The sequence below is a fragment of the Silurus meridionalis genome, chromosome 2 (genome assembly GCF_014805685.1).
Source record: "Silurus meridionalis isolate SWU-2019-XX chromosome 2, ASM1480568v1, whole genome shotgun sequence".
NCBI classification, from domain to species: Eukaryota; Metazoa; Chordata; class Actinopteri; order Siluriformes; family Siluridae; genus Silurus; species Silurus meridionalis.
Window position 1 is genome coordinate 34,078,960 of NC_060885.1, and position 27,758 is coordinate 34,106,717.

Below are 27,758 nucleotides of genomic sequence, written 5' to 3' on the forward strand. Positions count from 1 at the left end.
ACTGGACCTTATTGTCCCATACGAGTTACTATCAGATGGTATGGAACATTGATCAACCCTTCACCTCAGCTCTGAATTCTCCCAGTCAAGGCTTGAGCTTATTTGGTAATTTAAGACCTGCGAGCAAATAGTAGAAAGCCTCTGGGGGTCAGGAAGCTCACAGGAATATCACTGAGAGTTGATCAGGTGGTGTATTTGTTTGAAAGGCTGTAAAAAAAAAGTGGGGGCAATCAAGAACCAAGTGCGTAATGTGATAGCATGGACTTTATTGCGTTCTATGGGTTTAGTTCTTCATAGTTTTTTTTTACATCACACCAATAGTATATTTCTCTACATTTTATCATGCAAGTCAAAGCCTTCTTTTTAAAGGTTCTACATAAAAACTTAATATAGAAAGAAGGCAAATGAAAGGATCAAGGTTATACAGCTAATAGCGAGTTTGCATGGCGCGTTTCATGGCTCTGCTGTAATCACAATTCTGACTAGTTCATTGTATAACAACAGCATTGAGAGCAGTGAAGGTCAACATTGAAATCACAGGTTCATATTAATGCACTTTCTAATATATTACTGTTGTTATAGTAACAGTTCACACTCAGGGTCTTGTATAGTAGATGTTTCATATAATCTAAAGCTAAAAGACAAAGTCAGTTGAGATTATTTACTCAGAAGTCCTCTATTCAGCTTGTGAATGTCAGAACAAAACGCATGTTTTTTCAGGTCCTTGGCGCAACACAAGATCATTACATTTGCAGCATTTGAGAGATGACCTCATATAGAACAACACATTCATTATCGTAATTATAAATGGCTAAGACATTTTTTACATTGTGTTTATAAACACAAGGTTTATCTCAGCCAATGTCATCGCACCATAGGTTTTTATTTTCTGAATAGGTTTTTAGTTTTTCCATTCAATGTACAGAAAATATCACGGTACATTCATTTATTCATTCTTCATCTTCAGTTACTGATTCATCCTGTTTATACTGGTGATGGATTCAGGAACCTATTCATGTAGCACTGTGCAGAATAGGAAGTGCTAATACTATTGATATAGTGTATACAGATAGAAGTTTAAGGAACCAAAGACCATGTATATATAAAATAACACCACCACCATACTGGCATGGTACTGTGAGCTAGGAGTAGACTAAAAAACCTAGAGAACCCAACAAATCTTCAAATCAAGCCAGAGATCTTGGAGCTGTGGGGCAGGAAGCGATCATGCCACCTTCATAGCAAGTCAGAAACCCATCCCTATACAGCAACATAAAGTTTGAGGAAAACAAAACGAAACTAAACAGTTGTTGAGCTTCTCCTCGACACGTCCTTTTCAAAAATCCGAATTGTTTACAGTCGGCGGACAGTTTTTTTCTTAACAATCGACGTTGAAGTGGTTTTATTTCTCATCTGTAGAGCTGTAAACATTTATACACATGCCATTATACAAATCCAAATTCCATTAGAGGAATAAACAGAAATATACGTATTCTTTTAAGCAAGCGTATCTGTAAATTAAACAAAAGTTATCTGGGAGAGAAAAGAGTTCAACCAAACGGCACCATCTGGTCCACGCTCTGCGGTGAAGAATGAATAATGTTCTGTCTTTGCATCATAGTGTTTTATTTTTCCCACACCATCCACAAATGCAGCACACACACAACTCTTGACTAAACAAAATGAAGTGGGATTTAGACAATAATAAAGAGGCAATAAAGAAATCTTGAAGGATGGGAAAGTTGCAAAGTCAGAGGAAAACCGAATGTACTAAATTTCCCACTTTTTAGAAGGATCACATTATCTAAATCTCACTGTTATGACAGAGAACCGATAAATAGATGGACAGGCACATGGGCAGGCAACGATAAGCCTATGGTTAATGGTGTGTCCTGGATGTCAGCTATCACTGCCGAAAAGAGTGAATCAGATTTCCACATTTGCTGATCCAGAAATCAGGATGAAAGTGCAGTATAGGGCAAACACACTGCTCTCACTCACCACATTCTACCCCAAACAGCAGAAACATAAAAACCAAATTTTCCATCATTCGAATACATGATCCGGCATTCATCCGGCCCACATTCCACCATGGTTTCCTCCTCAGATCCAGAATGCGCTGGTGTGTGGAGGAAGCAGGAGCATTAGACCCTATTATCTGGTTCCGGTGGCTTTGTGGCACCACAATGTCTACATGGAATGGGCTGAGGAGGCCACAGAAGATACCATCGATGAAATACAGCCACTCTGTTGCTAATTGTCCCATAAACCTACACCATTGGAGGCCAGGGTTTATTGGGGTTGGCAAGGGGTGATATTTTGCCCACTATACAAATAGCTGTAATTATGGCTAAGAGGCTGCTTATGAGAATTTCCTGATCATTAGACGTGTGTAATAAGCAGTTTTAAATATAAATAGAGAGAGAGATTTGGAGTTAGGGTTGATGATTGATGGACACATTAGGAGATAAACAGCTCTTATATATATAATTAAAACTGTGTGTAAAAAGTGTAAAAAGCTGTAATGTTTTTTTTAAGCCCTTGAGTCAGTCACAGCTAATGACTAAAGGATTTCAGTAGACACAAATCAAATATCTTACATGTTGTTCTGCCATATACCTGCCCACATGCACCTCCTGATAAAAAGATCATGTTGAAGATCCTGGTTACTCGTGGACTCTTTGAATGCCAGCAGCTCTGTAACTTATGACATCACAATTCTGACCCATTCAAATGATGTTATTAGTCTTATTCAGATTTGTTACTGAAAACAGGACCTGAAATTCCTGAAATTCCTGAGCCGCTACTGATGTTGGTGAGTTAAAGGTGGCAGTCTTATGATTAAACACTTCGACTGTGACATCACACCCGCAGGTATTTCAGAAAATGCTATAAAAACAAATGAGCTCCGTTAGAGGCTGGAGACTTCAGACACATGTGTGAAATGCGATTGGAGAGTTGCCAGATCTGTTTTTTTTTGTGTGTGTTTGTTCTCATTAATTTGTCACCATGTGCATTTCAAATGGAAGGTAAACCCTGTTTAATTTGGCCGTGTGGATGTAGGGAAAAATATTAGCTCTTTAAAAGCAAACACATATTTCACACTTCCTACCCCAAAGCTGGAGGAAAAACAAACATCCTTTAGCATGAATCTATTTTCCAAACCTCTCTCTCTCTCTCTCTCTCTCTCTCTCTCCACACCATTACACAAAGTCTTTATATGCTTATTCCTGTCAGTTCTTTTAGATTTCGTTTGTGACTACTTAAAGGTTGAGGAACATCTCTAGAAAAAGAAACATGTTTTGCATGTTTTCAGTATTTAGTAAAAGTAAATACTACGCATGTGCACACAAAAACCGGCCTACACCCCACAATATGGCTTACATCTCTCTCCTCACACCTCTGTTTTACAACATCAGTCTTCAATTTATTTGCTATTTTGGATAGGAGGAATACCAATAAACTCCAAACTGATTCTCGTTGAGGTCAGAAATTCTTCAGTTTCTGCTTATTTCCATAATGAAGAAGAAACAGCTTGTTTACGCCAACCTTCATTAGGCCTGGTTCAATGTTAGCAGTGACCATCAGAGACGTTTGACAAACGGTGATGCTGCAAAGAGTCGTTCAAGAGCAGAAGAACATCACTGGAAGACCTTCAACGAGCTCCACCCCATGAAAATTTTGATGATGATCATCGGAGAACGAGCCACAAGATCTCACTTCCGCACTCACCCTACTCTCCAGATTCAGCTCCTGGGGACTTCGTCCTCTTAGATAATATCTTAGACATTTTTATTGAGTTCCTGGTTTTGTCAGTCGTGTCTGTGTTTGTGTTCAGAATAAAACTGGTGGTGTTTTTGCAAATTTTGCAAAAAGTCAGTTTGTTGCTTTTGTCATGCTGTGATACTGAAATGCCCCAACGTTGCATTCCATAAAACACTTCTCTGCTCTGATGTGCTTATCAGAGTCAGGAAGCGAGACAGGCACTGCAACCACAGAGAAGGTGGGAGTATACACACAGAATTATCGCTTATCAGTAGCCTGGAAACACTGTGTCTGTACTGTAACAGTAAAGTTTAAATGATTTACTGGAGATTAAGTGATAGAAAGATGAATGTCACTAAATCATTATGAGTTATTATGCACAAAATAAAAAAACAATGCTGAGATGCTGAGATACAGTGGGTTTTTAGTAGCTGTGTGTCGTCTTTGTGTCTTTTCCTTTATTAATGTGGCTTTAATTGGCATCGATATCTTTTCGCATGATCGACTTGGATGAAAAGACCAAGTGACAAATGATAAAGAAAATACACCTGAATATACAAGAGCTGGTTAGATGTGTTTCATAAAGCAATCTTAAATGTGTCATCATGATGTGCATTGGCAAGACTTCGAGAAGCACAAGAAATTCAAAGGTAAAATATATTCAGAATGTAAAAATGAAAATAAAAAATCAATTATGAAATGAAGATAGAGATGTGCATGAAACTTTTCCAAAACAGAAGCACATGATGCTGTTGCCTGGAAAAGAATTGCTCCTGACCTCAGGATAGGATTATATGAAGAATATGAGTTTAAAACGAGGGAAAAGAAGAAATTATCGCGAGATTGTGGCAGATCGATCTGTCTGAGATACATTGCATCATGCTAAAGGAAGAAAACGTAACCCTGACCAGACCTTTGCTCAAAAAACAGTTGCTAGTCTAGATTGCACATGGCAACCCTAATAGAGAGAAAGATACAAAGAAAAGCGCCAACCAGAAAGGAAAAGGAAAGATAACCCAATATAAGACAGTATTTCATCCAATCAAATAAAATCACTTAATATCTGGCTACTATTTTTTCATCAGAGATGAGCAGGTTTGAGTATCTCAGAAACTGCTGATCTTCTGAGACAATCACAAAAACACTGAGACATTTTAAATCTTCACTTCTGTCAACTTCTCCATCATGTACATACCCATTACACTCTGTCAGATCCTTGAATATATATATATTATAGTAAATCATAACTATATTTTATATATCCTATTTCTATTTACATGTTGAACAGTCATAAAAAAACATTTCACTACGTCGTACTCTGTATGAATATATAATATTTTTACACGACAGTCTTTATTTACACAGTAAACAGTTTTTTGGCTGGAAATGTCAGATTGTTTTAAACAGCCAGAAAGAATAAAGTATCTCAGCATGAACAAAACATCAGACCTTGAGGTGGATGAGCAAAAAAGAGCAGAACCTGATGTGGTTCTCTGTGTTTGTAGCTTATCCACCTCAAGGGTAGATGTCTGAAACATTCTACAAGGTCGTAATCATTTAACAAGGTCTCTCTTATGAACCGTTTAACCTGCAGACCATCAAAACTCAAAATATAGTTTTTGTTATTGTTTTTTGATTCTTCTATGGAAACTCGAGAGTCTATTGTATCCTGAGCTCTGGTTACTGACTATGCAGACAGGTTTCCTCCAGGTTCTTATTACACCTCCCAAAAACATGGTGGATGGTTGAGTAGGTGCACATAAGTGTGTGAAAGAACCCTGTGACCAATCGGCATCCGATCCATCCAGGCTGCATTCCTGCCTCAGGCTCAGTGTTCCTGGGAAAAGCTCTCGATCCTCTACAGTGCAAACCAGTATTTCACAGTCACTGAAGATTAACGAATGAATGAATGAATGAATGAATGAATGAATGAATGAATGAATGAATGAATGGATGGATGGATGGATGGATAGATGGATGGAAGAAACATGCTCTGTAAACCTACGGTATACAATCCACCACATTAATAAGATTGAGGTGTTTACAGGTTTCACAATTTTACAATTTAAAACAGTGTTTTTGCAGCCATGTATGGATTTATGTCCTGTACAATATTTATTGTTCAGATGATATGTTTGGAGCTTTTGGAGCTTTTTACCTGTAAAATGATTAATGATGTAGCTTGTGATTTAAAACACTGTAACAGATTTATTTTGTAATTACAGACCCCTTTATCTAAGCTTTACGAACCCCACTTTGAGAACCACTACAATAAAACTAATATGATAATCGATAATTATGCTGATCTGCAGAACCCATTGTTCCACGGTGTTTTCCATTTACACACAATATTACTACCAGACACGCGATTATTCCTTTGTGTGTCCAAGGCTACACGACTGGCTCGAGGAGAAACCGAGGACTTTTCACTACGCAGCAGGTGTTAAGCTTCAGCTATCAACCGAGTGCTCGTGTTTATAGTGTTGCACTATGTAAGTCTTAAGAGTGGAGATTATGTCATTTGCTGGCCTGAATTGGGAGGGTGAGCACTTCAGTAAACAATGAAGTGATGAAGTGTCCTCCAACACCACTGACATACAACTGGGACAGATGAAAGATTTCCATATGTATTAACACCTCTGTGATATTGTACAAAATCTTTTTCGATTTTTTGAATTCTTCAGAAATGCTTTGCGGATTTACATTGGTTTTATTTGGAATTATGAAATTCTACAAAGTCTAAAAGTCAAGGCGTATTTATTCTTTATTCTTATAATTGCTCTTAATAGTTACTAATAATACAGAATACAATTGTTGAGTTTTATAAGCGCTTTTCCTTGTATTTTTCTCTGTTTTATATAACAGAGTTGGTTTTTGGATGTGTTTTTGTGTCTCTGGGATACCTCTAATGATATATAATTTGCTTGGTTTGGGCTGGGGATCTACTTGGTGATGGATCAGTGGCCAGGGGGCTTCATGAACGATCTTCACTATACAGCGACAGAGCAGAGCGAAGCGATGGATGTGAAAACATGATTTGCATGCACACTTTGTCAATGCTCTTGCTAACATTAAAACTCATGGAGACCCTCTTCACTTCTCTCTAGTCTCTGTACATGTGTGAACCAGGCAGCTGGAAACAGTGAACGGATATCATTTTACTAGTCACGACTTAAACTCTTCAGAAAGAACACAAAGACGGCAGAAACGAGGAAAAGCTCTGCGTGCTCGCCGCCATTTTATTTACCTTTCTTAACTGTAGAACGGTTTAAAACAGTACTGCTGTTGACGTTGCGTAAACACTGTGCAGCAGTACAGCGCTGCATAAACAACATAAATCACTTCTGACTACTTTCATTCATCCAACACAAACTTTGGCGTCATTTGACTTCTTTAACCCCTCCCTCAAAATAAAGAATCCGCTCCAACTCCTCTTGGCACATGCCACCATTTTAATGCTTTTTTGTTGACAGTGGGAATCAGGAGAAAGCTAGGTGAACACCACAGACCACCAATATGTGCGCCTTCACCACATCGTGCCAATGAGACACTGGCCTTCTGCCTAGAAGCTCAAATGCTGACAGGCCTGAACCTCCTTCAGCCTGGAGACCAACACAAAGCACCTTTTCAGAGCGAATTCTCTTTCTCTGACTCTTTCCCTCCTCCACGTCGCCTTGGTCCAGTCACCTCCCAGAGTTTGGAGGCGAATGTTTGCAAATACGGCGCAGGATTTCCATTACAGGTTTTTCAAAACATGTTGTCAAGACAGAGCAGGTGAAGTGGGAAAAAGCTTTTACCTTTCATGTGTGCGTCTTTGGAATTTATTCATCAAACGTCATTTTATTTTTTCACTTGGAATAGTAAATCTACATCAGAGTTCTCTCTAATGGATTAGGTTATAAGACTTTAAGCTCTAATGATGACAGTTTGTATTAGTCATTTTTCCCTTTGGGCTCATAATAAGGTCATTGATATCAAGTTTTATATGAAAAGTCCTACCAAAGAGTTGTTCTCCAGACTCGGTTAAAGTTATTCATTTGTTTGTGTTGCCAGTTTTCTCCCTTGAGTTTTAGTTAATTCCATTGGTAAAATAGAGAAAAAAAACAAGAACTGAAAAGAGACAGAATTTAGTCATTGAGTATAACATCATTATAACAATGTAGGAATCAAACAAGAACCCCAGTGGTTGACGGCATCATCAATTTAGTTAAGTACCAGGGATTTTCTAGTATAAGTCAAAGATAATGACCTCAAACATCCACCCAAATCAGCACAAAACTGTTTACTGGGACACAAACTCTGTTTTGTAACCAGTCCCAATTTTATTCTAGAATGCAGGGTCTTTTATTGAAAGTATTATGACATTTTGTGTGATTTGCTGGTATGGAAATGCTTCCGAGGCTCAGAGGAGGTCACTGGGGAAGGTGGGAAAAATATTAAGTAAATTGTTAGGGGTAAAGTTAGGGAGCACGGAGTATATATAACGAAAGAGTACTGAATAAAGCTAACAACATTGCGGATGATAAGAGGCATCATTTATCTTACACCTTTAAATTGCTACCATCTGGCTGACCCTATTGTGTTCTTCGATGATTGAAAAATAGATCAAAATGATCTTTTACTCCCAAGCAATACAATTTTTAACTTCTTCTTTCTCTAGTGGTGAATATATTTGTATTGTATATATGTGTATGTATATATATAACTGTGAGATTGTTAAATGTCTGTGTGAGTATGCTATAAATGTACTTTCCCCCACAGAGATAAATAAATAAATAAATAAATAAATAAATAAATAAATAAATAAACTGAACTGAACTGAACTGAACTGAGACTGAAAAGAGAAGGTGAAGTCGATATGCACGAAAAAATATCATAAATGTTCTGCATGGATGAATGTCCAGAGATGGATGAATGCATGGATGAATGCCCCTCATTTCCAAACTATGTTGGGCAAAATAATTTAAGACAGCACTAAAATGTGAAGTGAGATTAAATAAAAACAAAACTAAGAAACACCAATCTGAAAGATGACAAACACAAGATTTCCCATTGTCTTTGTAGCCTGGTCTAAAGTTGCGGGATATTCGTAGTTTTTTTAATTATACTGTAGTCTTACATTAAGCACAGGCATGCAGGCTGCACATTAATTACCTACACAACAGACAACTGTTTGTAGAAAAGGAACACAGAAGGTCTGATAAAAACCCCACAATGGTGTATTTCATGTGAGCATCAGGACTTTTAATATATTTTTAGCACATGTGGAGGCTGTAAACTACATCTTCGAGTCCGAAGTTAGCGTGTTGTCCGAATATGTTTATAGAACCTCGACCCATATCTTACACAAACATCTTTCTGAAAAGATTTCGAGTTTTCCGGTTTGAATATTATATAACTCTAGTTATATATCTCTAGTTCAAGTTTATGCTAAGCAAATAATAATGACATAACAGCCCCAGAAGGTTAATGCGAAATGCACCTTGGGCCTTTATTGACTCTGAAAATACTGCATGAGTTATGAGGAAAAATGTAGCCGAGAGATCTACGTCCCAGAGGAGCAGCTCTTCTGCACAGATTCAATTAGAGATCGTTTAAAACCCGGTGCGTATTTACTACTAGTTTTATTGGCGGAGGATGTCATGGCAGTAACCCCGAGTCTGTTAAAGCTCTTATTTTTATATTAGATATGTGTCCTTGTATGTTTTACACCTTGACGTGGTGCTGGAAATCGCAGGGAATCCTATCGTTCTGCGTTCGTGAGGCTCTGCACAATTACAGCTCAGTGGTTATGGATGAATGGCTTTGAATTGAAGAGCCCACGTGTGGTGTATGGGGTCAGGTTGTTCATCGTGGCCTGTATTACTGATTAACTATTAACTTTAAAATGGCCAACACCATCCCTCTCAGATCCTGATCCCAGCCAGGTCTGACTGCTGTTGACATTCCAGAGTGAAGAAAAAGAGAGATAGAGAGAAAGAGCTAAAAGTGCTGTGCAAACACTCGATCTCTCCCTAGCAGAAGATGGTTCAAACCAAGGCAAAGTCGAAAGGATTTTATGGACAGTTGGATGAAAGGGTGTGAAGGTGCTCAGTCTAAAACCAGATACGTTTACGATATATAATACTGCACGCATGAACGTATCACGTGTATTTTTACCTTTTGATGCATGCAGTTATACAAACAAGCAGTCATGTTGGAGCAGCACAATGTGTACGATCATGCAGATGAAGGTCATTTCTTTACAGTTATGGGATGTGAACTTACATTTGTGCCATATTTTAGAACATCTCTGGATTTTCCTCAAACAACAGACTCTAGAGTTTAAACAGAGTGGCGTGGAAAACAAAAAACATCCAATGAGTAGCAGGGAAACATCTTGTTGATGATCAGAGGAGAAACAGTCAGGCTGGTTTCAGCTAACAGGTCAAAAAGTTAAAGCAGAAAATCATTTAAAAACACAACCTGATCAAATATTGCAATATTGCCTGAGCTCCAACAGCAGAAGACCACACTGGTTTCCCCTGCTTTTAACCAGGAACAGGAATCTACACCTGGACAGGATTTCACATCCAAACTTGCAACTAAAGCATAACTGCATTTTAATCCAGTTTTCACCAGGCTGTGATGTACGTCTTGCTTCAGTAAATGTTGCCCCCTGACAACTGACAGAGAAACCACTTTAATCTCACTCAATGCGTAATACTAGGATCAGTGTCTGAAGACTTATGAAGGCTCATTTCTGTAATAGTAGGTTTTGTGCTCCTTTCTTCTTCCCAGGAGAAGACAAAGAGCGGGACATTGTCAGGTTCTCCAGCATGACGTGAGAAGACATGTCTAAAAAGTGGGTGGGGACCAAAAGGCATTTTTTCTGAGATTAAGCTGCAAAATGGCAGCAAAATGAAAAACAGCGAAACGGAGGTGCGGTAAAAAAAAAACAATGCAGATGATTCCTCCGACTTACTTCTTCTACAGCTACTATTACTACTACTACAACTACTTTCACTACAACTACCACTTTTACTACTAATACCACCAATACTACTACTAATATTAATAATAATAATAAACAATAATAAAACAAATAATGAACAATATGAATATCCCAATTTCTGTTACTTCTACAACTACTACAACTATTACTGAGAAATACCAGTTATTACTGCTACTAAAACTGCGATTATGAATCACACGCTTTATTTTTACTACGTAAACATAAAGCGTACAAACACTGTTCAAATGGAAAAGAGTAAACTTTGAACCGTGTAGAAATCTGTAGCATTCAATTCCAATGATAAACTGTTTAAACTGAAGCAGAAAGTTCAGGAACGAGTTTTATGAAAAGTAAAAATGTAAATGTTTTGGTGCGTAAAAATAACAAAAAAAAGCCACTTTTCGGGTTTTTTTTACTTTAATTTTGCAAATCTATCAGGAACACTTGTCGAGAACATCATCATCTCAGCTGTCAGGTAGATAATGTAAAGAAACTGTAATACTTTTTTGCGCACAAACACGTGTGCGTATGTGCGTGTGTGTGTGTGTGTGTGTGTGTGTGTGTGTGTGTGTGTGTGTAGGTGTGTTTTAATGATTCCAAAAAACTATGTTGTACCTGCTAATCGATCAACCAAAGCCTAACATTCTGTGTTTCTGCAAAACAACAACAAATATCCTGAATTGATCACATTCAAATGCAAAATTCTTGGCACAGAGTAAAATTAGCTGGTTAAAAACAAGATCCTCTACAAAAAAAATAAAAATAAAAATAAAAAGGGATTAGCTGGCTATAAAAATGTACGTTATTTTATATTTAACTTAACATTCACATTTGTGTATATAAAAACCATTGGAAGCATTAATGTGCTGAGTACCCACTACAACAAAAGTCATTCTTTGTACCATTGCGTCAATGAAATCTCTTTAAGTTAAAAAAAAAAAAAAACATTCATTATGAATAATTTCTTCTGATGTAATTCATTCATATTTTCATTCTTTACTTTTTTTTGTATAATTTTACAAAATAAATTAACATGCGATCTCTTTCCCTGAAAGCCAATGCTGTGTCAGCAAGTGTGTGTGTGTGTGTGTGTGTGTGTGTGTGTGTGTGTGTGTGTGTGTGTGTGTGTGTGTGTGTGTGTGTGAACATATGCTGGGAATGCTGTCGAATAGAAAAAAAAAACAATACATCATGTAAAAAAAAAAAAAAAATCCAAGATATTTGTCCACTTGACAAAAGTGAACAGGAAAAAAGAGGAATTATTCAGGAGTCCATACAAAAAATAATTCACTGTAAATATAATATTTATATATAAATTTGTATATTTTACACATTTTTAATATATTTACAAATATACCCAAAATTATATACCATGTAATTTTTTATCCTTTAAGAATAACTGCATGGGCTTTAATTTTGATAACTGCGTTATCAATATAAAAACGGAATGTAAAAAGAAAAAATCTTTCGAAAAATAGAGCGTACGCAGTGTTTTTATTTTCTTTCATGTCCTTTTATGTGCTAGTTGGAGTTTTTCTTTTTTTTTTAACAAGTTTCCTGTTTTTCGTTTTAGTCTCCTGCTCGTTGTGTTTGACGTGGTCCTTTTCCTTTTTTTGTTCCTCTCTCAGTAACGGAGAGAGTTTAAGTAAAATGGCGAGCTGCAAAGTGGAAATCACTGGCCAGAGCGCTGAAGAACGTCGAGAACACACAGCTGAATGAAAAAAAAACAAAAAAAAAAACATTCAGAGCGAGGACCCCCTGAGGAACGACAGTCTTTCAGTCAAAATAACGAGTTTTAAAGGGTCCTCGATCTCTGTTTAAGAGCTTGGTCATGTATTTTATTCACTAGTTCATGGTAAAGGACAGCAGCATCGCCGGGAATCCCTGCATCATGTGCTCCGGAAGTCCAGCAGGAGCAGCGAGAGAAGGAAAGTCAAGGAAGACAAGAGTTTGAGGAGTTGTGGATTTGCTTCCAGGAAGCCTCATGTTTTGATGCCACCGTTGATGTGCTGGTATTTCGGAAGGCACGGCTCGTCTGGTAAAGGCTCGTGAGAAAACACAGAGTCGTCTCCGGATGAGCAGGAGCTGCGAGTGTCTGGGAAACACGGCGAGTACTGTTCTGTTGGAGTGCACAGGTCAATGTATTCCTACAGGAAACACAGCAAGACTTTAAAATCCACACATAATGCAAAAGAACTTCCCATGAACACGTCTTTATTCTGACTGTAATGTGAGCGGCTCACTGTTTACTTCCATCATCACACCAAAAAACAAATGATGTTTCATTCAATGCAGTTTATTATGAACCAAAGCGAAGCACTGACACGGATTTCTGTAGGTTAATAAGATCATTCGCAAAAACAATCTTTTTTGTAAATGACCTTTTATTTGAAACCATAAAGCGCGAATAGTTTCGCCTCAGACTTCGTTTTATCTGCCGTGTGTTTACGACTAAACCGTCCGGTGAAATTCACTACACGCTAAAGTATTTCAAAGATCTTTCACATATACTTCTTTTTTTTTTTTTTTTGTAGGAAAGAGTGAGCTTTTTTCCCTCTAGTTAACTCGAACCATTTCCCTCTCCTTTTTTTGTGGCTTCTACAGAAATTCTTTCAGGCGAAGGAAGAGGTTTTGGTGTCTGGAGCGTTTGGTTTGGACTCCCCCACTTCAACGCAAGGCGGCTCACGTTACTAAAGACCTTCACATCTGTGAGCAGTTTGAGAGGTTTGGAGTTGAGAGAGTTAGACAGGGGAGGAAGAGATGGAAGGAGGGAGCAGGAGAAAGAAAGAACATGCAAAAGCCACTTATTGCATTAAAAACAAAAAATAAAAAACATGGAGAGAGGCAGGGGTTGTTGGCGCTCATTCGCAGATCCAAATCCTACTAAACCTACAAGTCCTGACAGATTTCCACCCTGCGCCGTGCCACACTCGGGCGTGCGGAGATGTCGGATGACAGCTCGGGGATGGAAAGAATCGGGGCTGGCGCTCAGTTTGGGAGAGATGTGGCCAGGAATTTAGCGATCTCAGAGCAGGGGTTGAGGCCGGGAGCAAATCAGGGCTCGTGTAACTCTTGACCCTGAGCTCTGCTGTAAAAATCATTGTAGGATTTCTTCCCCTCTCTCAATCTCTCTCTCTCTCTCTCTCTCTCTCTTTTATTGTCTCTGTCTCTTGTTTCCCTCCCTGATCCCTGATTCTTGCTCAATCTTGCAGGCTGAAGCCAGGAAAAGACTTCTGATAGACCGATAAATTCCAGGACTGCAGGAAGACGTGTGAGCAGCTCACATGTACAGAATACGTGTTGTGTATTTCCGTGTGTGTGTGTGTGTGTGTGTGTGTGTGTGTGTGTGTGTGTGTGTGTGTCCATCCGCCTCACCTCTTGGCTCGCCAGCGTGAGAATGCGGTCCAAATCCTCCACCAGCTGCTTGAACGTGGGCCTGTGTGAAGAGATCGCGTGCCAACAGTCTTTCATCATCATGTACCTGTAAACCAGAGAACAGTGTGAGAGAGCAACAGCTGATATCACACCCTGACATCCCACAACAACCAGACCCAAAACCGTGACGCGTTACAACGATCCAACAGAAACTCCACAATACAGGGAGAATAGAGTAACTACTGAGTAACTACTGAGTGCCGCCAAGAGTTTTAGTAAATAAAAAATCTTGTATTACTAATAAAACAATTCGTTTTATTTCGAATTTCTCTCCGAAGGTCGTAGAGACGCAAACAGAGTCGTGATCATGTGTCACTCGCTATGCGGTGATGATTAACGCCGCGTGTTGAAAAGCAGGAATTAGATCTAAATACGGAAAAGAAATGTAATCTGCCTGAGAAATGTGTTTTATAACGTCGTCGGGGATAATACGCTGGCAGAAAACAAAGAGCCGAGTCTCGACATCAAACCGAGCACAAATCACCGGAGAACACCCGATGGAAACACGACGGCACATCGCGAGCCTGTTTACACTCCGAAAATGTCATTTACTGGCTAAATTTAAATAAAAACCATGCAGCTTACTAGTGGAGTAACACAATAACACTAGCTGTATCTGTATGTGGGCGTGGCCTAAACCTGAAAGCTTTTCCATTCCTTTACTTTTAACTTCCACTTTATCTTAATCTGATATATTATATCTTATTTTTTATAGTTCTTTTTACTTAATGCGATTTCTGAGCAGTCGATCAGGTTTACATTTTTTTCTTTAAACACTGGGACCAATAAACCATAGAATAATAACCAGAGATTAAACTTTCAGCCAACATTGTATATCTCTGAATTCAAGCTCTGATGTTCCTCAGCCTCAACTGCATCACTCAGGTACGGTTCCTAACCAGAAATGTGCGATTGTCAGCCCTGCTAGTGCATTTACTCATTAAATCCATTTCTAAAACATGATTTTATTAAAGTTTAATGTCCACTTTGTCATGCAGGACATGGACTCACAGATCGTTGGTGCAGTTGGCTGGTTTGTCCATGCGATGTCCCTCCTTTAGGAGTTTGAAGAGCTCTTCCACAGGAATTCCGGGATACGGTGAGCCACCCAATGTGAAGATCTCCCACATCAGCACCCCGAACGACCATCTAATAACACGCCGAATTCACACATTTAATCATCATGTTATTTCAGGACTTTTTTATAAACAACGTTGTGTATATTTACACTGTGAACAAACAATATATCATACACACCTAAAATCTGGACTACTGTCCGTATCTATATTATATATATATATATATATTTATAAGAATAAAAACAAAAAGGGGTGTGTGTATTTTAAAGTATATAATATGTATTGTTTTTATCCCTATTTTTATACGTATAAATTTATTATACTTCTTATACTTTATTTTTTTATTTTATATTTATTTTTATTTACATGTTGGACAGACGTAAAAAAAAACATTTGACTACATGTGGTACTCTGTATGGATGTGTACGTGTGTTGATTTATAACAGCAGATTTTATTACAAAGAAATCACAATGAATCAACTTAAATAAGAAACAAAAACTGCTCGAGTCGCAGATACTGAGCTTTTCATTCACACTAAGGAACTGCACATTTTTACAGCATCATTATACAGTACTAACAAAGCAAAGACTGTAGAAGACTTAAATGAAGCCTTTCTCCTGGGGGTTCCACCCCATGAGACCATGCCTGAAGCAAGTGGACACCGGCCTCAAGGGGACTAAAAGCTGGCCTTTGTCCTTGTTGGACGGCCACAATGACACACACTGTTCAAGCCAAAACAAACATCAGTTTAGACCCACAGGAAACAAACCGCTGTAAGGCAGGAAGAACAGATCTGTCTTACATCATCTTGGGATATAAAGGACGACTTAAATAGAAATATTGAGATCTAGATAATGCCATGATCACGAAATGTTTGTTCTTGTTCCAAAAAAAAAAAAAAAGAACATCAGTGATTTGGGAACTTTAACCAAGTTAAAGAAGAAGCTCTGATCCGATGTATAGAACTACCTGGGAAAACGTGCATCATCAGTAATTCTACCAAAAAACACCTTACACATACACAAGTGTCTTTCATATGACCTTCAACACACAGGCAGAGTTTTCTCCCCATCACCCGACCGCTTCTTCACCTCCTCGCCCGCTTTGTTTGTCTTCTCTTTTATCACACGGTGTATCTTTTCACACATCTGGCGATCCATCAGCATCACTTTGTAAGCTCGAGGGCAACCTCACCGTGATCAATCAGCCGAACACGGCGCAGACGAACTCGCTCCAAAAGGTCACGAAAACCTTTTTTAAATTTTGGACCGTCATGTAGATTCAGGTGCTAACAAGGCAAGATTTTTTCCCCCAGAATTAATAATCAACAGCAGTCGAAAAAACCATTACACACACACCAATTCCAGCAACCTCAGCAGGTTTCCTAACCAACGACTCATCAAAACAGCGAGTTTGTTTTTCTTTGTTCTTCTCATTTATGCAATAAAACAGTCTGATGTCATGTCCCTGTTATCCTGCTCAGGCCAAAAAGACGGCCAATTAGAGAGCGCGATCACGCCTAATTAGTAATGCGAGCAACATAAAAGCTGTTAACAAGGACTGAGATTCCTCTCTAATCTGCATTGATTGACCAAGACACACACACACACACACACACACACACACACACACACATTTTACTCTGCTGCACATAATAATCCATTAAACCCAAGTTCACGGTCCAGTGAATATGAATGTCAGAGCAAACTCCAAACACCAGCCCACACACTTCAGCCATCACACTAACATGCAGACGTGCACTTTTTCTCCTCCTCTGGACACGTCACGCTCTTTTAATGTCCATATGCTATCTGTGCCTGAGATCCGAACCCTTTCAATCACACGGCTCATTCGGAGGAGAAGAAAAGAAAGTGTTTAATCAGCAGGATTATATCATTCTTTGAACAACAACAACGAAAAAAAAACCGTTTGCCCAGGAGGATGTGTGTAAAGTGATGGAATGAGAGAAGGGAGGAAGGGGTTACTTCACTTCCGTAAGGTCCTCGGTGAGGTGAGAGCTCGGCCTGTCTAAGGAGCTTTGAAGCCGGCCAGATTAGTAACACAGCATTGGCCTCAACTCGAGCGTAAAATCTTTTTTGGTTTCTTTTTTTTTGCTCCACAGCACTGGCCCTCAACACTCTCCTTCATTCTCCCAATAAAAACACTGAATTTTCACTCTCCTTTTTTCTCTTTCAGAATCCAAAACATGTACAAAACAAGAAGTTCTTCTTCCTTTCAGGTGCAACTCTTTGGTTCGGGTTTCAGGATTATGTATATTTCCGATTCATCTACCTGGGAAGTTCGTTCGTCGCAACAAATGGTATTAAAAAGTGCAGTGTTTATAACTTGTATTAAATTCGCTACTTACACATCGCTCTGGTGTGTGTACACGCGGTCGAAAAGCGCCTCGGGAGCCATCCACTTCACCGGCAAGCGACCCTGCGAACAAACACACACACACACACACACAAAGCTTTATGGACAAGAGGTCAAAACGAGTGACACGAGGCATTCCCGGCCGAAACGTCCCCCCAGGGTTGTTTCTTTTTTCTTAGAAAAATCAGCAGCGAGATCTTCCTGCTCGTGCTCATTAAGCAGGAATTTGAATCCACCCCGAGCGAGAAGGTCTATAAAGGTGCGAGGATTCCTAACAAGCGTTCACAAAGGGCTTCACAGATTCACACATTCATTCACACCCAGTAGCTCTGTAGAGGAGAACTGAAACCTAAAGTGGCTCATTTAAAGTTCTTGTCTCAAGTGGATGAATAAAGTGATCTATCTCTCTCTCTACCCATCTATAATGCCAAAAAGGATATTTTTTCAGTTTCTCAGGATGCCTGCCAGCCAGACAGTGTGGAACCGGTCTAACACAAAACGCATCCATCAGTCATTATTATTCCTTAAGCCTCATGATTATAGATCGTCTAAAACAAATCTCACAGGCCAAACCTCGGAACGGGTGAAAATGTCTGGTTATGATTTTTAACACAAACAAATGAGTTTTTACTACGACTAACAATTTAACAATTATATCAATTAAATCCTTTATAATTACTTTACAAATAAAATCGGAGCGGTTTGTGAGCCACGTTGTAAACAGCACTGAGACACCGAGTGTTAGTGAAGTGGTGGGAAAAAACCCCAGCAGGAAAAGCTAGACTAATGTGTTTAGGTTTATGGCTAATGCGCAAATTCCCCCCCTCGCTTTCTCATAGCCTGTTTAGACAACAGAGCTTCGTGAAAAAAAACGAGCGAGAGAGAAAGAGGGAGAGACGTGGAGATTGAACGAGTGAAGAACACTAGAGTCACTTCACGTGCTCGCTGCCTGGGAATCTGCGAATCCTGCCAAGTCCGAGAATGAGAATACGAGTTCAAGCGTAAGGAGGAGATGCGCAATAACAGAAAGAAGGTGTTCTACTAAAGAGGGATGAATTTGCATGTTGCTGTTGAAGTGTGGATTTGAGTTCGATTGAAAAAGGAAGTGAAAAAAGAAAAACTCACGTTGGTGGTCTTTTTATAGTAATCGATGTTGTGGACGTCCCTGGCCAAACCGAAGTCTGCGATCTTCATCACGTTGCTCTCGGTGACCAACACGTTTCTGGCAGCTAGGTCTCGGTGTATGCACTGACATGGAGAGGTAGTGGGAGAGGGAGGGGAAAAAAGAAACATCATGATGATGATGATGATGATGATGAAGAAATAACATTTTGGCCATAAAAATGTCCTTCTTCTTGTACTGTATATATAAATCCTGCAGATCAGGATACTTCAGGAGACACCATCGTGATGTAGATCATCATCTTATAACCCTGTTGCCAGTTATTACAGATAAAGTTTTAATTCTATACGTATACGTGATACACATACGTGAGTGTGTGCATTTATTAAACCCATCTACCTTCTGCGAGGCGAGGTACTCCATGCCGCGAGCCACCTGATAAGTGCAGGAGACCAGATCTTTAAAGGTAAGAGGTTCTTCAGAAACACGAGCGATGTCGTACGAGTACTCCATCCCCGGGGGTCTTCTGGCCCTCAGGAACTCCCTCAGGTTCCCTTTGGATGCGTATTCCACTATGACGTACAGAGGACCTGAGGAATGGAAGCATGTTCTGTGTTAAAGCCATGGGCTGCACGAGTGTTGCAGGAAAGACGTGGGAAGTTTTCCTGACTTGCGGCTCACCGTCTTGCGTACACGCTCCCAGCAAGTTGATGATGTTTTTATGCCGGCCAATCATCTTCATCATCTCCATCTCTGACACCAGGTCTGAGAGGTCCTTTTCGGTCGCGTCGTCTGGAAAAAAGGGAAATGCAGCTTCTTGAATTAGTTTTCTGGGCAAAGTTATCTTTAGGTCAACTTAACCTAAAGTTAACAGATAGAACCAAAAAACTATGTAAATAGAGTACCATGGATTTTAAAAGGTTTATTAATTCTAGGCGCATTTTTCGAGCTGTTAAAGGAAGTGATATCGGTTTAATCGTCCTGAATAGTGAAACACTATTTATTACCTTTAGAAATATCCAGAACAGCCTGGACTCCATGAAGGTTCACTTCAGCAGTATCGGATTACACCGAGTGACGTGCTACACAGACGCTCTTTCACTACCTCCGAAATTAAAACGGCTTCGTCCGATTCGGAGTAATTACCTTCAGGACAGTCGGCTTTTCATTATCATGCCTCTGATCGGCGTGGACGCATGGCGGGAATTCCTCTCCCACATTTCTCACTCGTTTACCTTTCGTTTACATTTTCTGACTTGTTTCAAGCATTTTGGATCAGAACTCTTTAAAGTAGCTTTGACATTCCATGATCATATTAACAGCACATTGTTGTTATAGTATTATTATTAACTCATTTAAATGCATGCTGTGTGTGTGAACTGAGTGTGTGTGTGAACTGAGTGTGTGTGTGTGTGAACTGAGAGTCTCTGTTGTGTTTTTTTTGTTAAGTTTCAATAAGAAATCAATAAAACTATCATTTGAATAAATCATTTAAATAAATATTGGTTTGAAGGATGTTGTAAGTGATCGATTTCCAAAAGTTAAAGTTTAAGGATTTCTTTGTTGTAGACAGTTTTCTATTCAAAGGGTCACAGGGTCAACCCAAACACACACACACCCCCCACACACCCACACCCCACACCCAACACCCAAAACCCCCCACTCGGTTTAAGATGTCATTTTAAACCAAGGCCCCTTCCCAACTTGTGTGTGTATGTGTGTGTGTGTGTGTGTGTTGGGTGTGTGCGCATGCAGGTGAAAAGACAAGCTGCTACAGCTGCCTGAGACAGAGAAAGAGACAGAGAGAGAGAGAGAGGTAGAGAAAGAAAGAGAGAGAGAGAGAGAGAGAGAGAGAGAGAGAGAGGCAACTATGTGGCCTGCTGACCTGAGAATCATTCAGCACCAGCAAATAACCTTTAAGTGGCCTCTTTCTCCTCTCGGCCCCCAGACCATCCACTTCAAACTCGTCCTCTTTCCTTTACTCTCACTCTTTCTCAGCCTTTCTACCTGTCTTAATGAACAAACCCTGTTTTTCTAAATCAGCTCATTGGAATTGCTTCTGTTGTTTTTCCACATGGAAACGTGGAGGTACCAAGCAGGCGCAGGTTTAAACATGACCCAAGTGTATGGAGGACAAAGTCACATTTTGTCAACAGCTACAAACCGAAAAGAGCTCCATGACTCGAAAAAAAGTGCTATCAACCCTCTTCTGCATACACAAGCTCCCAGAAGCTGCCTGGTGTCAGTGACTGTATCTTTACTAATTCTTTTGCTTTTGTAACACCTGGAAGCCCCACCCCAAAAAATCTATAGAGCTAATAAACCTAATAAATCTCCATTCACGCTGACTTTCTTACATCACATAATGTTCTCATGTTCATATCAGGTAATTAAATTCACAGTTACCTTTCAACATCTTGACTGCTACAGTTAAGGCTTCTTTGGGTTTGTCCTTATCGATGCCCAGAGCTTCTGCCATCACCACCTGGCCGAAACAGCCTTCCCCGAGCGGCTTGCCCAGCGTCAGCCTGCAGGAAAGTGCAAGATCTTTTAGAGCTGCAAGATCAACGCATGGAGCTTCAGCTTAGTAAAATGCATTCAGTTCTATCACAACGAAGTGGAAAAATCAAAAAGGAAACCAGTCAAACCAAGAACACTTGTGTTTATGGAATACTGATACCAAATAAAAAAGGCTAAACTAAAACCTGAGAGCAACTAGTGTGTGTGTGTGTGTGTGTGTGTATGCAGTACTATCATGCTATAATAGTGTTTACCCAATTCACAGACATTAAGTGGGTTCCTTTTATCATCGGTGGCAAAGCATACGTTTGACATATTATCCACAAAGAAAGCGTAAAAGAGCAAAAAATCTCACATTACAGCTCTCCAAGGTGAGCGACAAGGTTTTCGTGGTGATCCCAACGTTCTCTCCGAGCACAATGAAATCTCAGAGTTAATCTTGTTGGGATTTTATACAGCTTGAAGACCACTTCATTTCAATCTCACTGCCGCCTTGACTTTACGACCTCATACCACTCTTACACCCCCTCCACCCTCAGCCCTTCCAGTTGAGGTTTTTTGATTGACAGGTGCTTGCTCCGCCTCCGCCTCCCTGTGTAAACACTGTGTAACACAATCGCCCTTCTGTGCCTCTCAGAGGCCGCCTGTGTCTGGCCCGAGTCTGCCCCACATAATCAATGTTATGTTTTACAGATAATCGATGTTGTTTTTTTTTTTTTCCCTGACCATGCTAAATGTTAACATTCCACACAGGCACCATGAGCCAGACAGAGAAAAACAAAAGACTATGTAAAGTCGCATTATACAGAGCGGCATAACGGATTTTAATAAACATTTTGGATTAACTTTCAATCTTTTCTGTCCACTAGGGGAGCACAAAGTTTTCCTCAAAGTGCATAAGCGAAACACCGTTAATCATGCCGTGTAGTGACTTTACTTTTTGTTACTGTCCTGTTTTTTCCTTCCATCAACTCTTAAAGACTTTTAATAAAAAATTATGTTATGCTCTCGCCTTCCTCTTCATCACTGACAACTGAACTTACAGCTGCTTCTCTTCATGCAGCTACTTAATCTAATTGCACAGATCGAGACTGGCATGAGCTACACATTTCTCTATGCCTAATCAAAGCTAATCAGGAGGAGAGACAAAGCAGTGATATCTAAAAGCCAAGTATATGTATATATATATATATAGAAAGAATGTCAGCCGGTCAGTGAATAACAGGGTGATAACAGATGCAGTGTTGAATTGTATCATAAATGATTAATAGTTCTGTACAGCAACATTACTCAAATTAAATCGTTAGGGCTAGACAGTGCGATGAGGTAGTCCGATTATGGCGTAACTCGTGTGAAGTTGCTGATCGCGCCAACAGCCTGCCTCAATCTGACTCAGTGTATAAACAAAGATATGTTGCCTAGCAGCAGATACACGAGTCTTATTGTATGAACACAAGCATGGACTCGACACACTTGTGCTAGACTAACACACAGACTGCTCACTTGTCTCTGGAGAATTCCCAGCGTGGATCTTCGGGGAGCTCGTACTCGGGAATGATGTGCTCGTGATCAGAGCTCCTGCGTGTCGTGATTCTCACCAGCGGCGTGCTGGAGCTCATGGAGGAGCTCGAGTCGGCCGAAACCTGCATGGAAAAAAAGGAATGGCTGATCACCTGAGCCTTGGGCAATGAGCAGAACACGTAGAACCCCTGTTTAAGTGTCTGATTGTGTGCGTTTAATTGACTCAATTAATTGCTGTTTTTTTATACTGCTGAATGATGCTGCATGCTGAAATACTGTCATCAGTGTGATTATTTTATTTTTATTAGTAGTAGACATATGTGTCTGATTGGGTGTTTAGCTTTCTGAGCAATTACTCTTTCCGTGTTGGCCATCGCAACACTGTTCTAACGTCCATGATAGAGGAATACCTTACCTTTACCCACCATCCAGGCTGGAGGTCTTCACCAAGGGAACCTCTGACCTGACATGAGGTTCCCTTCATTCCCTTAATGTTCATTTCCAAATATTCCATTATGTACAAATAATTACAATTTCATTACCATTTCTTTTTTTAAATATCTACTATAACGAAAAAGTTCTACTATAACCGGATACATTTCTATCAGAACTCAAATGGATCTCTACTAGAAAGAAAAAAAGTTCTACTAGCAAAATAAAATAAAAAAACGTTCTCCTATAAATAAAAAAGCTCTACTAGAACAAGACAAAGTTCTACTGGAAACTAAATAAAACAGTTCTAGTATTAGAGTTGCTGTATTGTGAATAATCATCTATTCACAATTTAACGTTTTAAATGATTCCAAATGTTTAAAACGTACATCTACATAACGTTGAGCACTATAAAATATACGTTCACGTGTCAGTGTGTTGGTGTGTAGTAGGGGTTTTGGAACTCTTTATCTACTTTCTGTTACCTGGCGGCGCAGTGGGATCTGCTTGGTGAGCTTGTGCACAGCAGGTTGGCCTCCGAAATCAGGCTTCTTGATAGAAGTGCGCATTCGGCAGACGATCACGATCACCACCATGCAGGTGATGAGGAACACGCCGATGCAGTAGATAGCGATCTCGACGTAGTCCGGAGGATATTCTGGCTCGGCAATGCTCCTGTCGGCTGAAGCAGGGTTTTAGAGACATTTACAGAATCAGAACCGAGAAGCTCAATGTGTAATTCGCTCCATCTTAATCTAAACACACATCCTGCACTCTTTCCTGATGTGTAACAGAGTTCCTGCAGCACGGCTTAGCCAAGCATTAGACATGCTGATCATGATCATCAGCCATCATAACACATTCAAGGCACCAGACACACAATGGGTTGGCTCTAATAATTGATCTTTCTCAGATGTACAGAGAAAGAGATTAGTGTCTCCAGATTCCAAGATTTAAAAAATTCAACAGCAATTATTAGAGCCTGAGGAAAACATCACACATGCACATTTGAAACCCACTGGTCAAGCATGCAATCAGAAAAGTTAGTAAAAATGAATGGATGGAGAGAGAGAGGGAGTCACTCTGGCCTTAAAATCTGGCCTTATTGAATCCCAAGTGTCTCCCAGTCTTCTCCAACCACTTCTTTCATACACAAAATAAAACCCTGAGAAGAAGAACAAACGGAGAAGCTGTTGTAGAGGAGTGTATACCTGGAAGAACCGTCAACCAAGCAGAGTGAAAGGAGATCCCAATAGAGTTACCCGCCAAGCACGTATATTCACCAGCATCCTGGAAAGTAACGTTGGGCAAGAAGAGGACCTCAATCTCTTTATCCGTAGTGTTTACACCTGCCGTCTGAGAGAAAGAAGGAGAAGAAGGACAGAGGAACCAAAAGGGAAGCCAAAGAGAGAGGGGAAACAATGAGGAGGGAGGGGGTGTGATCGAGAGAAAAGAGGACGAGAAAGGAATGAAAAAAAAATGAAACCCATAATACCAAGAAAAGAGCAGAACTGGGAAGTTTTTTGTTACAAATAATAATAATAAAAATACATCATCTACTCATGATCATTGTCGTAGATGAACCTGGAGTTAGATAGGGATATACTCAAAAGATGCACCACAAAAAAGTGACCCTTTTGTCCAGAGAGAGGATAAAGAAGGAGAAGGGGTAGAAAAAGTATGGTCCAACAATAAACAGGTGGCTCAGAAGTCCTTCAGAAAACATGCAGCCAACAAGGAGAACCATGGAGAACAAGCCAAAAATTTCTAACTGATAAAAGAAAAGCAGAACATTAAGAAGTAGGATGAAGAGTCTCTTGTTTCCATGGCCTCTTGTAGGACAGTTAGGATCACCTGTCTCAAAAATAACACAAAGCACACTCCAAGGAAAGGTCCCGGGATCACCACGCACCACGAGGAGACCAAAAAAATAAACAAATCAACCCAAAACACCAAAAGGGAACGTCGGGAAGGAGGATAAAACTCGCAGAGGCTGTTCTTTTTACCTGGTAGGACAGTGAGCCAACCTGACTGGTTGACCCGCCCAATGTAATTGGAGACGTGGCACGTGTATTCACCCGCATCATCCATAGAAACGTTGCGCAGAATGAGCACCTCCACGTCGGTGCTGTTTATGCCTGAGCTCTAGTGGATACCACGACAGGCCAAAGTGGCAGTAGCACGGGGTGAAAAAACACATACAGTAGCCTGTTAAAACCTCGTTTTCTTTAATGATACGTGTGGATACGGGGGAGAAGAGGGAGGAGGTTCCCACCACCAGGACAAAAAAATGTTTTGTAGATACCTGTTTATATTATAATGTAACGTTGATTGAGAGAAAAAAAAAACAAAGCCTTGTTTGTTTCCTTTAAAAATAAGTAGCCACCAGGCATCGGATGTAATGTGTTCTGCACCAGATCCAAGCTGTGATCATTTAACAGGACGTACCTTGAGGACCCGGACGTATGGGTCTCCGTTAGGAGCGTAGTGGCTTCCGTTCTTCGTGATGTGATGGAGCCACTGGATGTGCGGCTGGGCGTCACTGTACACCTTACACACAAAGCGAACCTCTTCTCCCACGTGTACCGTGGCGTTAGCAGGCAGACCTGCCTGGAGAATGGGCCGGTGTGGAGAACGTTCTGACAGAAACATGGGAGATAAATGTAATTTACTATAACAATACGGTTATAGTAATTATTATATTGTGGTTCAATCCGAGAGATTCGCTCCAAAAACAGAAAGCTGATTGGCTGTTGCTTGTTGGTCTCATTTGCATTCGTAACACAATGAAGAGCAATTTCATTGCGCATCAGAGGCAGCGTTACATGGAAATCAGTTAATTAAGACCTGTTTAAAATAATTTAAGACCTAAAACAGAATTTTAGATTTTTCTAAGAGCCGGAAATTTTATTTATAGACTTTTTTTACTTTTTAATACCCCACAGAAACCCTGCATTAGAAACTGCAGTTGTGTAAAACACCCGCTGCAAGAAAGGTGTGAATAAATGTTCCATGGCTCAAAGCCGTTCCTGGCACAGGTCCTGTTCTGATATCAGCATGCTGTTAAGATTCTTCTGCACAAAAACAAAAAAAGCCACAACTTTATCTCTGGAGATAAGGGCAAAACAAAAACCAGTGCCTGGAGAGGAAAAGAAAAGGACATTGATGCTGTACTGTGTGTGTGTGTGTGTGTGTGTGTGTGTGTGTGTGTGTGTGTGTGTGTGTGTGTGTGTGTGGCATCCACACGGCAGCAGGAGAAAACCTCTAAGGTGGAGCTCCACTGCGTTCACGCTCAATCCTTCCTGCCACGCTGCTCATAAAGCACTTTTTCTGCACTCTGTAATGCAGTGCAACTTTTTGAAAAACATCTCCAATCTCTTTCTTTTTCCTGTCTTCCCTTCATTTTCAGTGAACGCTCGGCCTGAGAGCATTAATCCGTCGCTGTGTTTAATGTGTGTGTTCAGTGGTTTGGGGGAGAAGCGGATAATTCTGGAATTGAGCTTTGTGAAGAAGCAGTGAAGACAGAAGAAAGGCCAACAAAAGAGTGTAAAAAGAGAGGGAAAGAAGGAGAGAAAGAAAAAAGTAAAGAGAGGGGGATGGGGGTCAGAGAAGGGAAAGGCTAAAGGGCTCTCAGCAGATGGGGAGTGAAAAGAAAGATGAGGTTAAACAGAGAATGAGGAGGGAGGAGGGAATTGTGGGGGGTCGAGAACACTTTTTTTTATTGCTCATCTGTTGGTGTTTCAGACTCACTCGCCTTTTTTCACTTGACGAGAAACAAAAGAAACAAATCTGACCTGCAAGCGGCTGGAACCCAATCAACGCTTGCATTTTTATACCGCTTAATTTTAAAGTCACGAGTAAACCAGAAACCGTGGTTCCCCTGAATCTCTCTTCGGTTCACAAATGCTGACGCTCACACACTCGCTCACACTAATTACATCTTTGTATGTAAACGAGGAGACGAAAATCTTCGGCTTGTCCCAACATACGGTGGAATTTGATGCTCCACCCAAGGCACCGAAAACGGAAACGACGAGTGTGTATTAGCCGTCTGGAGGAAAAAAAGCCTGCAGTGTGCAACAGAACAATTTTCTCAACACAGTCTACATTCACGATTGCTCTAAAAAACGTAGCCCTAAAGACAGTAAGAAAAAACGGCTCATTTTTACTCGAGTACCCACTCACCCACAAATCACCGTCTATCAATGATCTTTATTCAAGCATGCGCAGGCCGGCCCAGTGTGTCCAAGCGAGACCACTGAACTCTGATTAACCCGTGAAGTTTGGCCCTGAGCAGGGTTGAAAAGCGGTCAGCGCCATTGGACCAGAGATTTTCAGAGACGGGGCGGATGAAGCCGAATGGCACAAATCTTCGTCATTGTGTCCTGCGTGTCTGTAGGTTATGAAGAAATGATGTGGAGGTATATGCAAATGCACTTGTGAGATCTGTATTTCTTGACCTAAATCACGCAAAGTATTCGAAATCTAGAACTCCAAAAACACAGTTCTGCT

General features: G+C 40.2%; 1 protein-coding gene across 6 annotated transcripts in view; it reads right to left on the minus strand.

Moving 5' to 3' along the window:
* Positions 1-11,163: 11,163 nt before the first annotated feature.
* Positions 11,164-27,758, minus strand: part of fgfr2 (fibroblast growth factor receptor 2) — a 32,501-nt gene continuing 15,906 nt past the window's right edge. For 3 of the 6 annotated variants that reach the window (XM_046864208.1, XM_046864244.1, XM_046864255.1), the window contains 12 exons: positions 25,695-25,885; positions 24,458-24,602; positions 23,726-23,928; positions 22,797-22,936; positions 21,180-21,301; positions 19,455-19,565; positions 19,173-19,363; positions 18,776-18,898; positions 17,643-17,713; positions 15,206-15,343; positions 14,135-14,240; positions 11,164-12,906 (listed from right to left, as the gene is read on the minus strand). In XM_046864208.1, the coding sequence (XP_046720164.1) occupies positions 12,742-12,906; positions 14,135-14,240; positions 15,206-15,343; positions 17,643-17,713; positions 18,776-18,898; positions 19,173-19,363; positions 19,455-19,565; positions 21,180-21,301; positions 22,797-22,936; positions 23,726-23,928; positions 24,458-24,602; positions 25,695-25,885 (1,706 nt within the window). In that variant the 3' untranslated portion in view covers positions 11,164-12,741. Of the gene's footprint in view, positions 12,907-14,134; positions 14,241-15,205; positions 15,344-17,642; positions 17,714-18,775; positions 18,899-19,172; positions 19,364-19,454; positions 19,566-21,179; positions 21,302-22,796; positions 22,937-23,725; positions 23,929-24,457; positions 24,603-25,252; positions 25,392-25,694; positions 25,886-27,758 lie in introns of all 6 variants that reach the window. The other 3 variants (XM_046864216.1, XM_046864234.1, XM_046864225.1) reach the window with 3 other exon arrangements.